Source organism: Melanostigma gelatinosum, assembly GCF_949748355.1.
Source record: "Melanostigma gelatinosum genome assembly, chromosome: 9".
NCBI lineage: Eukaryota > Metazoa > Chordata > Actinopteri > Perciformes > Zoarcidae > Melanostigma > Melanostigma gelatinosum.
Window position 1 is genome coordinate 20,201,850 of NC_136642.1, and position 16,826 is coordinate 20,218,675.

General features: G+C 43.7%; 1 protein-coding gene across 1 annotated transcript; it reads left to right on the forward strand.

Annotated features, from left to right (window-relative positions):
- The first annotated feature begins 1,994 nt into the window (after window positions 1-1,994).
- On the forward strand, window positions 1,995-16,317 carry sall3a (spalt-like transcription factor 3a). The gene is made up of 4 exons (XM_079275736.1): window positions 1,995-2,077; window positions 10,675-13,824; window positions 14,036-14,373; window positions 14,783-16,317. The coding sequence occupies exons 1-4, from the start codon at window positions 1,996-1,998 to the stop codon at window positions 15,212-15,214; spliced, it is 4,002 nt and encodes a 1,333-aa protein (XP_079131862.1). The 5' UTR covers window position 1,995; the 3' UTR covers window positions 15,215-16,317.
- The last annotated feature ends 509 nt before the right edge of the window (window positions 16,318-16,826 follow it).

Genomic DNA, 16,826 nt, shown 5'->3' on the forward strand with positions numbered 1-16,826 from the left:
CAACGAGCTGACATCAATGCACGACACCGTTTCTCCTCTTCGCGTCTTTGTCATTTTAAGCACTGTGTAAGAAGAGGGGAACAATATACAGTCTTAAAATGTATTACATCATATTAAAAACACGTTTTAAATAGCTCATAACAGGACGATATAAAATGATCTTTTTTTTGGAAACTGTAGGCTACATCACATGGATGTGATTACTGTCAGCGAATCACAAATTACACTTACAGTGGTTGCCACTGTGCGTAAAATGGGGCATAAACAAGAAATAATAAAGTTAACGTAAAGGTAGGACGTTGTGATGGAGAGCCATACCGTGGGGCCGCTCTCATAAATAAAATAGTCTTTTCGAGATTAATATGACAGTGTGTCCCGTATGCAGGCGGCGGCTGGCGCGATATTATATGATGGGAGGTCAAATCTGGGTGTTCACACTGGAGTCTCGAGACCGATCCATTGAACAGAAACGTGGTGGTACATCCTAGTGGCGGCTGAAAGCAATGGGCTGAACCTCCGCTTGGGGGTTAACTCTCACACACAGCGCAGTCCCCTACACACGCGGAGCCATGCCCAACACCGAGAGACCGATAGCGCGAGTCTGCCAGAAGATCATTTCAAAGTTGGCTTCGATGTGAGCCCGTGAGCCGACGGAAAGAGGAAGACACTGGCTGATGCTGTAATTTGGGAAAAACAAGCGGTATTTGAGTGTTTGGCCACAAGATCTCCAGGAAAGAAAAGCCACTTTTGGAGAGCGCACCGAGGCGAAGGCGCAGGAACTGGGAGCTTAAAACACGGCGAGAGGAGGAGGAGGAGGAGGACGACGACGACGAGAAGGTGGGGGGGGACTTCATCGCGATCGCAAACGTTGAAGCCACTTCTCTTTTACGGGACAAATGACTTTTTGATCACATTGACACTGGCGCTGCAACTCAGAGGAGGTGGAGGACTGTTGCTTTCTCGGAAGACGCGCGTCAAAAGTTTGGAGAGCGGAGCAGCGGCAATAGAAAAGAAAAAAGAAACCCGATAACAGTTTATTGCTATCGTCAAGAACTGTACTCGTCCCGTCCACTCTCCTGTTATCGGTGTCCGCGTATACCATCAGCAATACCTTACCGGAAACATGTCCGTCAAGACACAACTGTAAAGCCTTGAAGCAAGTCAAAAGACTGTAAAACATCGCTTCATTTTGAGTCCAATTCAGAAGGACGAACCTCACACACACCCATAAAAAAGTAACCGAGAGAGAGAGAAGGTGCCAGAACTGAGCCAAAGCTCTCGAGAGCTATACTTTACGGTGCGACGCTGTCTGAAGTTGTGAGGTTAAAAGTGGGGATCGTAAAGGTCAGGGTGATGAAGATGAGAGACACTTCGAGAAGAAACGCGGAGGCGAATCCTCGGCACTTGTGAGGCAGTGCGCTGCGGGGGGAATAAAGGGAGCCTGACGTTCCCCGTTGAAGACCCCCCCCCCCCCCCCTACACACACACACACACACACACACACACCCCCGTGAGCCGGGCATAACAAGAGCTTTGGTGTGTTGCGTTGTGTTGTTGGAGGAGAAAAGAGACGGATAAAGTCTGAGAGTGAAGCGGCTAATTGCTTAGTCCGTCCCTCATTACCATATCCAATGCGCGTCCGCTGGACTCCAGCCAATCCTCCCCACCTTCACACGGTGCCATTAACCGCGAAGCATTATTCACGATCGTAATTATTACACCGACATGCGCAATCCAACGCACGGCAGCGGCAGCAGCAGCAGTTAGACACCGGTTCATTTCTAAATTATTCTGCTTCTTCTTCTTCTCTCCTCTCACCGCTACCAGGCCGTTTGCGAACTTTTTTTTCTTTTTTTTTTCTTTTTTTTTTTGAGTGTGTGTGTGTGTGTGTGCGTGCGCGTGTCGATTCATTCGCTCTTCGCTGATGTATCTGCAAAACGCAGAGACATCACGGAGCGCAAGAGCAGAAGCATCGCCAGCACTGACGCCAGCAGCATGTCCCGACGCAAGCAAGCCAAGCCGCAGCACCTCAAGTCGGACGAGGATCCCGCAATAGCCGGGGTGATCTCCGAGCACGGTGAGTGGATTTGATCAGCTGAGGTCTCTTCTTTCAACACAGACAACTTTCCACCACCCCCCCTCCCCAATCACAGCTCTGCTTTGCAGCGACTTCTGTTCCGTCATTTCACTCTGTTTTTAGGAGCTTTTGTTTTCTTCGAGGTCCACCTCAAATGGAAAGTCGTTTGGGTTTATTTGGATTAGTGTTGGGGTTAGCCGATACGATTTATTTCTCAAACATAGATCAATCATTTCTAATATTTCCATGATACAGTTATGAAGTTGGACGCCTCTCTTCAGTAGACAGGAGTGTTCCTCGTGTAGGGGAAGTTTGTGTGTTTGTTTTAGTTGAACCTGCATCACATAATCGGCTGCTGGCTGAGAGGAGACTTTTAAGATTAAAAGCAGCCATTGCATATATTCATTTTCAACACTGTAAAACATTTCTATTATGTGCTGGAGGCCTTTACGACGGACATGTTTTCAAATGTAATTGATTTAATACTTCACTGTGTGTCAAATGTCGGAGCTGTTTTTATTAAATGCGTCTTTGAAATATTTTACAGTTGACTTGGGGTGTGTGCATGCGCGCGCACTAAAATACACGCACAAACGCATACACTTCCACACACGTTTTGAGAAGTTGAAAAATATTTCTCCCTTGCAGCTGTACACATTTTTTATGCAGCGGGTATGGAAGTAAGTCGTGCAACAACTTCTATTTTTTATTGTATAAAAAAAAATTGAAACCGGTTCAATTATTATTATTTTAATTTTAATTTAGCATTAGTGTCTTTTGTCCCTCAGCGCCTGTCTGGTCCTAAATGCGGATCCTGTTGCAGGTCGAAGCCTCGTTTTGTTATGGAAATGTTTTTGTTTACCCCCCCTCACATACATTTAGCACACTTGATTTGTTCCCTTTTGCTCACAATGTCGACAAGACCGGCTGACAGGGCTCGTCCTCGCCATGTGGAGAGGAAAAAGGGGGCTCATTCATCTTTTATTCTGTACTCGGGCTTTTGCGCAATAAAACGATCATTACAGAGCTAAAGTCACATCTTATGCAAGGCGTAATGCTGTGGGAATTATAGGACCAACACAACACATGTTATTAGGAATGTTATTGTTCTTAGATCCTAATACATGATTGTTTTTTAAATTTACAATTCTTTTAAATTGTAGTATTTGTAATTGCTGTATTTTATCTAAACATGTTGCAATAAATAGAGAAGACGATCTTATTTTATCTATGAGGAAAAGGATAAATTATTATATATATATTATTATATATATATATTATATAAGAAACACCAATAACAATGTAGTTATTTAATATTAAAATCATCACTTTTCTTAGTGTTCACTGTGAAATATGTATTTATATCGTATCCATAGCTGGGTGCTACCAACAAATCACTGCGATTATTTATACTTCACTATAGGCTCATGTTGGCTAACACACACACACACGCACACACACACACAGTCACACACTTTGCAGGGCTTCTTTACAATAGAAATGTGTGATGTAGTCTCTGGGGAGCAGCTCTCTCTGCATAGGGAAATGTTGGTGTGAGGGCTGGGGAATCACACTGATGACTCTCGGCTCTTTTGTCCGGTCTACTCTGTGGATTTTTGTCACTTCGGGGCGTTTCACATTTTAACACGATCATTGTGTCTGTTTTAATGCTCGGATGGCCTTTCATGGTTGCGATGAAAGCCACGAAGCGTCCCTCAGGTTGCTCTGCTGTAGGATCGTGGAATGAAAAGGGAGCTCCCCCTCTTGCTTGTCGTAAAAATTTGGAGGATTTTTACATTTCATCTAAAAATCATTACTGCGATTTGTGATATAGAAAACGGTCGGAAGGCGCATCCAGAATAAGGGGAAAATCCATACACTCTTTTCTCCATTTTAAAACTCACATTCCTGCATGGATGTGTGGCTTTAACACACAAAAACACACACACACACAGTGTTCTGGGTAACCTATAGGATTGACGCCATTGTGCTTGAGACTGGAAGTGGCCGTGGAATGTTCTTGCCTGTCCTCGTTGGGGCACTATTACTAGGCTCGCTTGTTTTCACGGCAGACGTCGCAGTGAAACAATCTCAAGCCTTTGGCCGAGCACAGCGGAGCCCATGCACACTTAAATAAACCCAATAACACCACGTCTCATCCAAAGCTTCCCTCACAGACGAGCGACAAACGCCAGACTGCTGCTGTATCACTGCAGCATGATCAGATTCTCCGCTGCCTATATTGCCGTGGTGCAGCTCCTGACGACACTATCGATCGCCGGCCTTGACAAATCATTGCATATAACGTCGAAGGAATTCAGAAGCTCCAATCGTCAGTCGCCGCTTGATTTGGACTTAAAATCCATAAGATGTTGGGTTGGTTGTGAAAGGGGGAAGCAGAGTGTTCGAGTGGCCGCTCAAGTTGTGCTCGAGGACACACACTCTGATCGCAGCACATTTCATGAAAACAGACATCGGAAACAAGGAAACAACCACAAGAGCTTGGGTCGAAAGTTCTCCTCATGTGTGTTCATTTGTTTTTTCCCCCCAAATCTTCATTTCGATCTGATCTTTTGTGTGTGGATTTTACTCTGCTGTCCACGGTCGCTCAGTGAAGTCCTCTTTTAATGGGATGCACCCCTGAAACTAAAATGAAGTGCCAACAAGCCCCTGTCTGGCATATCATCTCCGCCTCAGGCCTTCCGGACACATGCCCCCTGGGGGCATGGGGGGGTTGTGTGTGTGTGTGTGTGTGTGTGTTGAGATTGGGTAGAGGAGAGAGAGAGGGGGGGGGGGTCTGCTTAGGAGTGCTTTTATAAAGCTTGCTGACTTAACCTTTGTCCAGCCAGGTCCTGCCTCTAGATGTCAAGCTCCTTGTACAATTAGGACGTGTGTGCCGTTGACCTTGGCAGCACAGCTCGCTCGTGTCCCAGAAAGTGTGAACATTGACGGGCTTTTCATCTCCCCCCCCCCCCCCCGCTGCATCCAGTGTCTTTGAAGGTGTGCGGGTGGAATGAGCGGGAGGCGGTGCCATAACTGAATATGGGCACACTTGTGCTTACTCCTTTTTTTTTTTTTAGAGGAAAGGTCAATATTCCCAGCTCTGGACGGAGACGTCCAGGGATCAAGTTCCACCAATATTATTGGTCGTAAAAATGATATTTTAGGAGACGCCTCAGGAAAAAGGCACGCTGGTCATGCTTTCACTGAACAGGTGGACGACCACAGATGTGGTTTGAGCTCTTATTGTTGATGCTTTTCTTTACAGACGAATTCACATTTACTATCAGAATCTGCATTGCATCGTCGAACACAGTCACAGTGTTTGAGCAGAGTGCCTTGCTTTACAACACAATGTCTGATGCAGGAATGTACGTTTAGTTATGAGGTGCAAAAAGTATAATACAGTGAGGAAATCCCCGCTGACAGTGACAACACGGTTCCCCTGCAGTGGGGCTTTGTTTGGCTTTTGTTTTAATCCCCTCTCACCATTGGGTGCAGGCCTCTGGACCACCCACATAGTTGTGCCAAAGAAGGCACTCAAATATGGCTGTGTCCTCTTACTCCTCAGCTCTGAAAACACACACAAACAAGCAATATCCTGATTGGGGGGGAGAACTTGACAGGACTCTTTTACGTTAAGGCAAAACAGCAGACATTTGCGGATTCATATGCTAACAAGCCACAAACTGAAAGGTGCATTTTGTCACCAGTGGCTTTTCTCGAGATGATTTGGTTCGTGCATGTCCCTGTGATTTTAGCAATGATTTGTTCAGGAAGCAAAATCACGGACAAAGGGTTTGACAGCCGAGATGTTGCAGTTTGTTCGAGATGGTGCTTTGCTTTTTGAGAGTATTTTTTTTATAATTTTTTTATCTTAAATTGAAAATTGAAATCGAACCATCTAAATTCAGCCAAAGATAAAGATAGCCATGTGAAAAAGACAGAATCTAACAAATATGTATTTTGCTAACGATGAGCGTCCACTAGATCCTAAAGCCTCCCCCTCGTTTATGTGAATCCACATCCAGAAGACGGAGAGCCATCTTGACGGGTGACACAGTCATCAGGACAGAGTGCCGTCATTGAATACTTTATTGCAAATGCTTACACAAACAAATCGTTAATGTTTTGGCTGCTCCACATCTGCAGGCAATGACAAAGGCCTCTCTGTTAGTGCAGATATGACTGTACCACTCTGCAGCAGGGCTGACCAGGCCGATGACACACACACACACACACACATACACACACACACACACACACACACACACACACAGGGCTGTGCTGAGGACGCTCAAGCCTCTGCTGGTGTGAGGATGCATGGGATCATTCAAGGATGTTTTATGTGTTTATGGCACAAGGACATTCATGTTTCGGAACTGTGCAGATTTTATTTTTTTTAAAGGTTCTGCTGGTTTAAAAAAAACATTCAAATATTGATGGATAAAAGCAGAGGAAATGAATGCAATGCTTTAACAATGTGATGAACAGATTCACTCTTTTTTTAATGGGAATTAACACGTCACAAAAGTGCACATTCAAAGTAATGTCAGAGTGATTGATGGTCTGAATGATCCTGTGCTGACAGATGAATTACCAGATTATAATGCGGCAACTCGCACACGATACATCAGTCCAAAAGGATGTCTGTCAAAAAAACGTGCATATATTATATGTACCGGTATCTTAAATAAAATAATTTGGTAATTTCTTTGGAGAATAGATTGGAGGACGTGTGATCAAAGAATTCAAACATTGTTGAACCCAGAAGGCCTCTTTTTGTCCTTTTGGTGCTTTGGCCCTCCCCTCTCAACTTAGCCCTACAGTGATGCATCTCTCTTTAAGGGTCCTAAGCTATCCCCAGATGCTTGAGAAGAATGCATTTTAAAGGGGCAGAAGGAGGGGCGGTTCTAGTGGTGCCAGGCCTTCTCTGAGATAACTGTTCTCACTTCCAGTATTAATGTAAATGAAATTCAAAATGTATAAAGGGAAAATTGTTTCAATTTAGGGATACAATACTCTTGAAATTACCTATTTGTTTTCAAAAACTTTACCTTAACATAGAGTAAATGCTACCAGTGTCATTGTCTGCTTGTGTGTGTGTGTGTGTGTGTGTGTGTGTGTTCATTTGGTGAATTTGGAAATTGTTAAGAATGGGAGAATTTGTAATTGCACAATCCTTCGCTCAATGCTCGTCTCTGTGGCTTTCACGGAATCAGTGGAAAGCATGAATACCTCATCTGACATAATATTCCAGATTAGCGGTTTCAGTTAGCATGCCAAAGATTGCTGAGCAAGATAACGGACACTCGGATTCGATGTCTACAATCCCCCTATTGAACATTTGCATCTGAGTAAATGAAGACTCTTAAAGGAATGAAAAACGGATTGGATTTTTTTCTCATCCTTTCCTTTCTCATGCTATAGGAAAATCAATAACGGTCCTCCCCCCCCCCTCCCCCAACACATACACACACACACACACACACACACATTTTCAGTGTCTTGCGAACATGTAAAAAACACAAAATGTCGCCTTTACACAGCTGCACAACACAATGGCACCCCACTGTTTTAGGAGTGAATGGTGTTATTTTGAGCATGTGCAATGTTATAATATTTCCTAAAAAAGCATACAAATAATTAAGTGGCACACAGGTGTGGAATGTATTGTAATATTGTGTCATTTTACCATTTAATTATTTTTCATTTTTATGTGAAAACTGCCACAAACCAGAGCACACAATCCCACCTCTGAATCACCGAATGTTGTTTCTTGTTAAGCTATTAAGGGTGTAATATTCTTCACAATATTCCTTTGATTGTGCTTACAATTATCATCACAGCAAAACTGAAAATGCCAAGAGGGAAAGACATTTGTGAAATAAAAACAGGAATTTAAAAAATCAAGTTCACAAAATACAATTTAAAGTACACAATTTCTCTATTTTTCGGTCAGAAAATCTCTAAACAGGGTACATTTGACACGGTAGGCCTGTGCAAGCACACTTATACACACTACAGTTATTTATTTTCCAACTAAAAGAATGTGTGTGTGTGTGTAAATGTGACATATGTGTTTGTCTCCGTACGTATGCATATAACTTATGTTTGTTCTTTGTCTGTCCACATATGTGTGTCAAAAAACGTGTCAGTGTGTGTCTGTGTGTGTGTGTGTGTGTGAGGTCAGAGGCATACAAAGACCCCCCCTTGTAATTGTATGAATGAATAAAAGAGATTGACAGTAATACCATTCTAATAACTAATCAGCTCAACACAATTCCTACTCATTTGCGTTGACCTTTCAACCCTCAATTATGGAAATGAGTTCTGCTGTCCGCTGCTGGGCTAAAGAGATGTTGAGCCTGCTGTCACGTGTCGCTGGCGTTTCCAGTCACTTGCTCCTTTTCACTTGAGGTAAATAATATGGTGTACATTAGAAATTAAGAAAATGACCATTATTTCTTTTGATTTAATTGGATTTTTATAGTGAGTTTGCTGACGTGTGGCTGGAAAATCAAGGAGGGATTTGACATTGATATTGCAAAGAAGCAATAATGCACAACCCAAAATGAAAAGTACGATCTTTCATTTTATATCCCTTAAGCATGCTTTATACATTTGTTTTCTAATTTAACCTGGCTAGCTACAAGATAAAACAATATCTTGTGTTGTCAGCCGTGCCCCCAGTGAGGATGCGAACACGGAGCCCATCCAAAGCCTTTCTGTTGATAATTAATTAAGTTACAGACACCAGACCTTGATAGCTCATGCCCCCTTTGGCCAGAAATTACAGGAGGAGTGATGCATTTCTTTACTAATGAGTCACTGTAATTGGCACAAATGTTTCATGTCTGCCTCACCATGGTTCGCTCCATTTTGACCTTTTAAATGAGCATAAGCACTGTATGAAGCTCATGATTACTCACTTGCAACACAAGGTGAGACCTATAATGTTGAGTAAACATGTGCAGTCTGTTAATGTGCAGTATTTTTGGGCAGTTTTTAACATCACTCTTGACGTGTATTTTTATCGTTTACGTGCATAGCTCAGGCCTGGGTGAGTTGCACTCCTATGATTAGTAAGAGTATTTGCATAAATTAAGTCAATTACTTACTTTATTCAGGAATGTGTGTGTCTGTGTGTGTGTGTGCTTGGATATACACTCACTTTACTAATAATTACAAACCCTTTTTTTATGAGCCCATTTTTAAAGAATTATTAAGTCACCTAACCATCAACCTAACCTTGTTTTATAGCAGCTTTTTTAGAGCTACACCATCTTTTTCGGGATACAAATTACTTTTATTTGCAATAATATCTATGAAATGGTCCTAATATTTTTTTGTAGTCTAAAGTGTATATACAAAAGTTGAATTTGTGTATCCATAGTTATATTGCCAACATTTGATATGCTGGGTCTTTGAGTATAAACTGAACAGGAGACTCTGAAATGAAGTATGCAGGGTGCTGCTGCAGTGATTGAGCACACTTCCCACTCGTAATGAAAGGGAAATGTGTATACGGCCAAGAACTACACATACGCACACATAGAGTACGACTATGCTTGAACACACAAAAAATAAACAAACAAGGGAGGCCCGTTTTACATGGTTTTGATCAGGTGTGAATTGGGTCCATGCTCAGAGCTTGCGTCGGCTTGTTTACTCTTGATGGTTGCATGTGGAGGAGGAAGTGGCTTCCTACAACTGTGATTAAACATGTGTAACTAATCAGAGACGTTGCTGCCATGGCACTAGCATGTAATTTGTTGAGTCTTATTTCATCGAGCATGGGAGAAGGAGAGAGAGAGAGAGTCACTCGGGATTTCTTAACTGAAAAGTAGTGTTTTGTATTTCAAAACATTTAAAAAATGACTGAAAGTGGCTGTAATTTAAAATGTATATTTTGTTTGCACATATTTTAAAGTGTCCAATTTAACAGTGAATGGTGCAGGAAATGGTCAAGTGCAATATAATCAACAGATTGCCGCTTTTACTTTTGACAACACAATTGGAATCATGATAACAAAAGAGTATTCCAGTATAGATTCCCTTGCTGAGGTTCAGGGCTAAAGTATTACCTTTGCAATGCTAAATGAAAAAGGCCAAGGCATTTTAAATTCAGGTGGAAATGACTGGGCCTGATAGCAGAGGGGAATCCTAATGGGGCCATCAAAGTCCTGATTTGTACCCAACAGATGAGGCAACTCTGAATTGTATGAAATATTGGAAATCAATAGGTTCTATGGAATTTCATTAAGCGGCAGTATCCACAATTGATAGGCTCTCATAATTTGATGGATTGCACAAAGAAAATTATTAGCTGGCTCTATGGATATGGTGCGAATGCACAAACCTGGGTCTTGAGAATTGGTGAACGAGGGCAATTTGTTCAGAGTAAAAAAATAAAAAGAATATTGATTTTGGTTATGTTAAAAGAGAGAAAAAAAAACCAAAGGTTAAATCTTTGCAGCACTGCACTGCAAAATATGTGTTGATTCTTTATTGATTATTTATTCATTAATTCTTCTTTTTTTGCTCCCTCTTTTCCTATCCCCCTCTACTCTCCTGACCCCCTCCCCTCCCTTTAGCCCGAGGTGAGGTGCTGGAGGATGCCGACAGCGGGAATGAGAGCCGCAGCGGCAGTGAGGAGACGCATATATGTGAGAAGTGCTGCGCTGAGTTCTTCAAGTGGTCAGACTTCTGTGAACATTTAACGAGTTGCACCAAAAACCCCCTGGTGCTCATAGTGAATGACAATGAGAACACACCTAACCCCTCCCAAGAGTACCCTGCAGAGCTCTCCCCTGTACCCAGCTGCTCTAGTGAGCAGGCTGACAGCGAGGACCCCAGGGAGGGCAACCACAGTTCTGCTGGTGAGGGGGATGACATCCCAGAGCCAGCAACATTAAATGGGGTCAATGCCCTAGAAAAAGAGGACGAGCCGATGGAGCTAGAGCTACCACCAGAAAAAAACATGCATCCTGAAGAGACAGACGTGGCATCCCCTGAGCCAGACGGCTCCCTACCTCAGCTCGATGATGTCGTCCCCTCCACTGTTACAAGCTACGCCATGCCAAGCACCAATGTTACCTTGGAGACCCTGCATGGCACCCGGGTTGCAGTTGCCCAGTTTTCACAGAGCGTAAAGGCAGCAGTGGGCAGCGGGGTCTCCACCATGGCTATTCCCATGATCCTGGACCAACTGATGGCCCTCCAGCAGCAGCAGATACACCAGCTGCAGTTGATAGAACAAATACGAAATCAGGTGGCTCTGATGAACAGACAGCCTGCCTCACAGTCTGCTCTAAACCACCATCACAGTAATGCTGCGGGAAACCAGGGGCCTGTAACCTCCTGCGCCCCTACTGTCGCAAGTCAGCTTCAACTACACAACTTCATCACTCCCCCTGTCCATCAGCTGCCTGTTAGGCTGCCAGCCACTCTCAGTGGTCAAGACCCTTCATCCCTGACCTCAGCGATAGAAGGACCCCTCTCTCAGACACCACAAAGTACCATTCAACAGTCTAACTCTTTAATACCCAACACATGCTCAAATAACTCGGTGTTTTCCTCGCCCAGTGGTACTGGATTGTCATCTCTACTTCCCTCCTGCTCATCTTCACTCACAAACAACATTAGCACTAGTTGTAGTGCAACAGGAGTTGGTGGCATCAGCAGCAGCTCAGCTCTTGCAAGGAACTCCACCACCCCTCCCTCACTCAGCCACAGCAGCTTCCTGAGCTCAGCCTCCAGTCTACCGCTGATACCTCACAGCTCACCCAGCAGCGTTATCTTTCCCAACCCGCTGGCCAGCATAGCAGCCACAGCCAACGCGCTCGACCCCCTCTCTGCTATGATGAAGCACCGCAAGGGGAAGCCTCCAAACGTTTCTGTGTTTGACACAAAGCCCAGCTCTGAGGACCCCTTCTTCAAGCATAAGTGTCGGTTCTGTGCCAAGGTGTTTGGCAGTGACAGCGCCCTACAAATCCACCTGCGGTCACACACTGGAGAGAGGCCCTTCAAATGCAACATATGTGGCAACCGTTTCTCCACCAAGGGGAACCTGAAGGTCCACTTTCAGAGGCACAAAGAAAAGTACCCACATATTCAGATGAACCCCTACCCTGTGCCAGAGTACCTGGACAACGTGCCCACAAGCTCAGGCATCCCATATGGAATGTCTTTGCCCCCAGAAAAACCTGTAACCACATGGCTAGACAGCAAACCTGTCCTCCCCACTGCTCCCACCTCAATCGGACTCCAGCTGCCTTCCACACTGCCGAGTATGATGGGAGGTTTCGGCGAGTCTCCAAGCCTCACACCGCTCAACAGGTCCCCTCAGAGGCCATCTCCACCATTAAGCGAGTGTGCATCTTTATCCCCTAATATTCTTATTGACTCTGGCATGACCACTACTTCACCTTCCCCAAAACTCAGTCTAGGGAATGATGCACCGCCTCTCTTGAAATCTGAAGGTGTTCTACTTCCACCAAGCTGCTCTAGGCCAGGAGAGAACACCACCACCACTACCACACTAAGTCAAGTGGTCCTTTCGTCTACCGTCAACTCCACCACATCGTCCAGCAGTGGCCAGGTCAGTGAACCCATCGCTAGCCCTAATTCTGCTTCTAACCCTGTCTCCCATCCTGTCCTGCCCATGCTCTCAGACCAGTTCAAGGCCAAGTTTCCTTTTGGAGGCCTCTTAGACTCTATGCAAACCTCAGAGACATCAAAGTTGCAGCAGCTTGTGGAGAACATTGACAAGAAGATGACTGACCCAAATCAGTGTGTCATCTGTCATCGCATTTTGAGCTGCCAGAGTGCTCTCAAGATGCACTATCGCATCCACACTGGCGAAAGGCCTTTCAAATGCAAGATATGTGGGCGAGCATTCACCACTAAGGGAAACCTGAAAACACACTTTGGTGTCCATAGATCCAAACCCCCACTTCGGGTCCAGCACTCCTGCCCTATATGTCAGAAGAAGTTCACCAATGCCGTTGTACTGCAGCAACACATCCGCATGCACATGGGAGGGCAGATCCCCAACACCCCAGTCCCCGAGAGCATGCAGGAGATGGACACTGACCTGTCCTTTGACGAGAAGAGTTTAGATGCGATGAGTAATTATGATGATGACCTTCTGGATGAAATGGAGCAAGCTATGGAAGATGAAGCCGACATCAGAGAGGGAGAAGTAGACCCATGTAAACCTTATTCACCTGGGAGCTCCCCACCAACTTCCATCATCTCCAGCATCGCTGCAATGGAGAACCAGATGAAGATGATCGACTCCACTGCCAACATGACGCGTTCTTTTGGCCAAAGGCCTACGCAGAACGGCATCAGCTTTGGAGGAGAGACTGATTGCTTTGCCACTGATTCCCTGTCTGCATTGGGGGATGCTGAAGGTCAAAGCTTGGGGAGCCCTGCTTTTTCCGAGTCCTCTGGCTCTATGCAGCATTTGTCCCCAGCTCACAGCCATTCTGAGAGCCAGCGATCCAAGTCCCCAGCTACATTCAACAATAATAACAACGGCAGTGCCATGACAATAGACGAGTGCCAGGAGAACAACACATCTGGCCTGGCAACAGTGAAGTCGGAAAAATCAGAGACCCCATCTCCGCTTTCTGCAACTGAAGGCACTGGGGCCCTTGACCTGACTGCCACTCAACCTGGCAGGCACTTTATCAAGGAGGAGAGCCACTTCAGCATGCTGTTTCTAAATAGAGATCGAGGTGTGTATGTACAAAATCAACTTTAACTTAATGCATGTTACAGATTTAATTATATATCTCTATTTATCTAATGTTCAGGTATCACTAAAATATTGTACTCATAGTGAAAATATGTACTGTATCAAGCCTAATTAATGTAGTGTGGCTTCAGCAGGGAAGTGTAGTTTGTATGTTTTCAAGTCTGTTCTAACATGTATTTCGTCTTTTTCAGGGCTGAGCACTCCTAATTTGGCCAGCACTGCATCAAACATGATCAAAATGGAAATGAATGGACATGGCAGGACAGTGTCTCTGAGCGACAACTCTCACCTGCCAGTGGGGATCCAGGTTCCCGCTGCAGCACCCCAGAGCAACATGAGCCCCAGCATCAACCCCATGTTGGCTCCCCCGCCTCCACGACGCACGCCGAAGCAGCACAACTGCCACTCGTGTGGGAAGAATTTTTCCTCAGCCAGTGCTCTGCAAATCCACGAGCGCACACACACTGGGGAAAAACCTTTCGCCTGCAATATTTGTGGAAGGGCTTTCACCACAAAGGGCAATCTGAAGGTACGAGCCCATTTAATGCAGCATCAAAGTGAATTTTACATATATGGGGTCATCGTGGTTGCAAAGATGCATGCCAATTAACATGTAACACTCTGGGATCGATTCTGGCTGAAGACCTTTGGAGTACTGCATGTCCCTGATCTTGCCATCACTTTTAATGTTTCTCTATGTTCTGGTCTCCAAGTTGAAATGTGGGCGCTACCTTAATGGTTCATGATATCTGTGCACAAGTCAATTTACATGTTTTAATATACCTCAAAATAATATCAAATGTGTTTGCTTGTTTGTTTTTATATTAAATTTGGGCCTTTTTCCTTCCATTTCCCACCCATAAAATGTTTGCTTGTAAGATTTGCGAATCAAGATGACACACTCAGGATGTTTCTTTTTATTTTCTTGCTAATTTTAGGTTCACATGGGAACTCACATGTGGAACAATGCTCCAGCCCGAAGGGGTCGGCGACTGTCTGTGGAGAATCCTATGGCCTTGCTGGGCGGCGATGCCATGAAGTTCAGTGAGATGTTCCAGAAGGATCTGGCGGCTCGGGCCATGAACGTCGACCCAGGCTTCTGGAACCAGTACGCGGCCGCCATCACCAACGGGCTGGCTATGAAGAACAATGAGATCTCTGTGATCCAGAATAGAGGCATCACCCAGCTGCCCGTCAGCCTCGGCGGTGCAGGAATCACTTCATTGGGTTCCAGGCCGGGAGGAATGGACCGTGTTCACATCGGAAGCAGCCCTACCATGATGGGTTTGGAGAAGGCTGGTCTGGATGTCGGGGCCAGCCGCCCCTTCTCCAGATTTATGGAGGAGAACAAAGAGATTGGGATCAACTAAAAAGACTTTTCTGTATTATTCCAAGGTAGGCGTTTGGCAAAGACTAAGAGTCAAACAACAAGGAACGAAACTGTTGATCCAGTCCGAACTCATGCGTACTATATTATGTACAGATTAAATATTTTTTGTTTGGTTTTGGAAATATAGTATTTAGTATTGATTAGAGGTCTTTGCCTTTCACCCATTCCCTCCTCACTTGATATTTCGCCTATACGAAGAATACTTTGTCTCTTGTTTGAGAATATGTCGTCTTGCAAGATTTGCATGGTACTTATTGGTTTTTATCAGTATGTTTGACTGCTTTTATGAATTCCTTTGAAAACCAGGATCCTGCCTCATTGATGATGGGCAAGCATCTTATCTGGACAGGACTAAAACAGAAAAGCCGGTCTGGCCTTTGTCTGGCATCTTTGTTTATGAATGCTCTTTTAAATATAAACGGGCCATGGATAGACTGAAGAAAAGACTGAAGTATAGTGTTTCTGTGCTCGCCTGATATTTTTTTTTCTCATGAACTAGAAAACTTGAAAAAAATAATGTTTGAACTATTTTAATCTTTACATTTAGTCTCCCAGCATTGTCTTATAATATTGTCCTGTGTCTTTAGTATTTATGATATTGACAAAAAAAGCGGGTATACAAAAATATATTTAATGGCCCAAGCATTTTATTGATCCATTTCTTTTCTAAACTGCAGGCTTCACTGATGAATATCTCTTTCAATAAAGACAGTATGTCGTTTGAGTTGAACAACAGAGAAAATGGAAGGTTTTATTTGGATATCTGTTGAGACGATGTGTATCTCGTTACATTGTAAAGAGGCTAGAGATATCCGAAGCTGCTATGACCACAACCCTGCTTTTAACCTTTGTAAAAAGAAAAAAGAAGTGATCCTTTTGAAGAAATATCTATGTATAGAAATACAGACAAATCTAAAACAGGTATGCATATTTTGTATCACATAAAAATAGACATCATGAGTTGAGAGTATTTGTCATGTTTGTGAATGCACTTTTTAAAAACAAGACGTTTTGTCTGTGAGTTACCGTTAACCTTTTGACTGAACTATCTATCACGTGCTGTTTTCATTGTTTTCAGCGTACCACTCCTACAATTTGCAGAGTCGGTCCTCTGTTATTGCATCTGTGCTACTCGTAAGAGTGCAAACTCATCACTCAATCAAAACCTTCTTAAATAAAAAAAAGAGAACAGGTGTGTGTTTGAATGGTTTCCTTATCTGCACCATGTCTTCCCTTTCTCTCTCACCCTTTTATCTACATGAATTCAAACTGAAATATCAGAAATATATGATCAAAGGAAGGACAGTAATTTCTTTTTTTTTTTACTATCATTATCATTATTGTCATTTCAATTTCTCAAAATCCTTTTTTTTCATGATGAACTTTTCAAAATGTCTATGCTGAAAAGATGAAGGCAGAAGAAAAGGTCCAGGCAACATATCCTGTGGGCCTTATAGAGAACCACAGCATCGTATCTAACTTTGGAAAAAAAACAAAAGTAAAATGAAATTCTCTTATTTTGTCAATTCATTTCAAATCATTTTTATTTAACTCTGTTAATTCGCCTTTTTATTTGACATTTCACTGTTGTT

Excerpts from the sequence above, each read along its gene's own strand:
- sall3a (XM_079275736.1), top strand. The coding sequence starts at position 1,996 with ATGTCCCGACGCAAGCAAGCCAAGCCGCAGCACCTCAAGTCGGACGAG. Across the intron at positions 2,078-10,674 it reads CGGGGTGATCTCCGAGCACG|CCCGAGGTGAGGTGCTGGAG; the intron begins GTGAGTGGATTT and ends CCCTCCCTTTAG. Across the intron at positions 13,825-14,035 it reads GTTTCTAAATAGAGATCGAG|GGCTGAGCACTCCTAATTTG; the intron begins GTGTGTATGTAC and ends CGTCTTTTTCAG.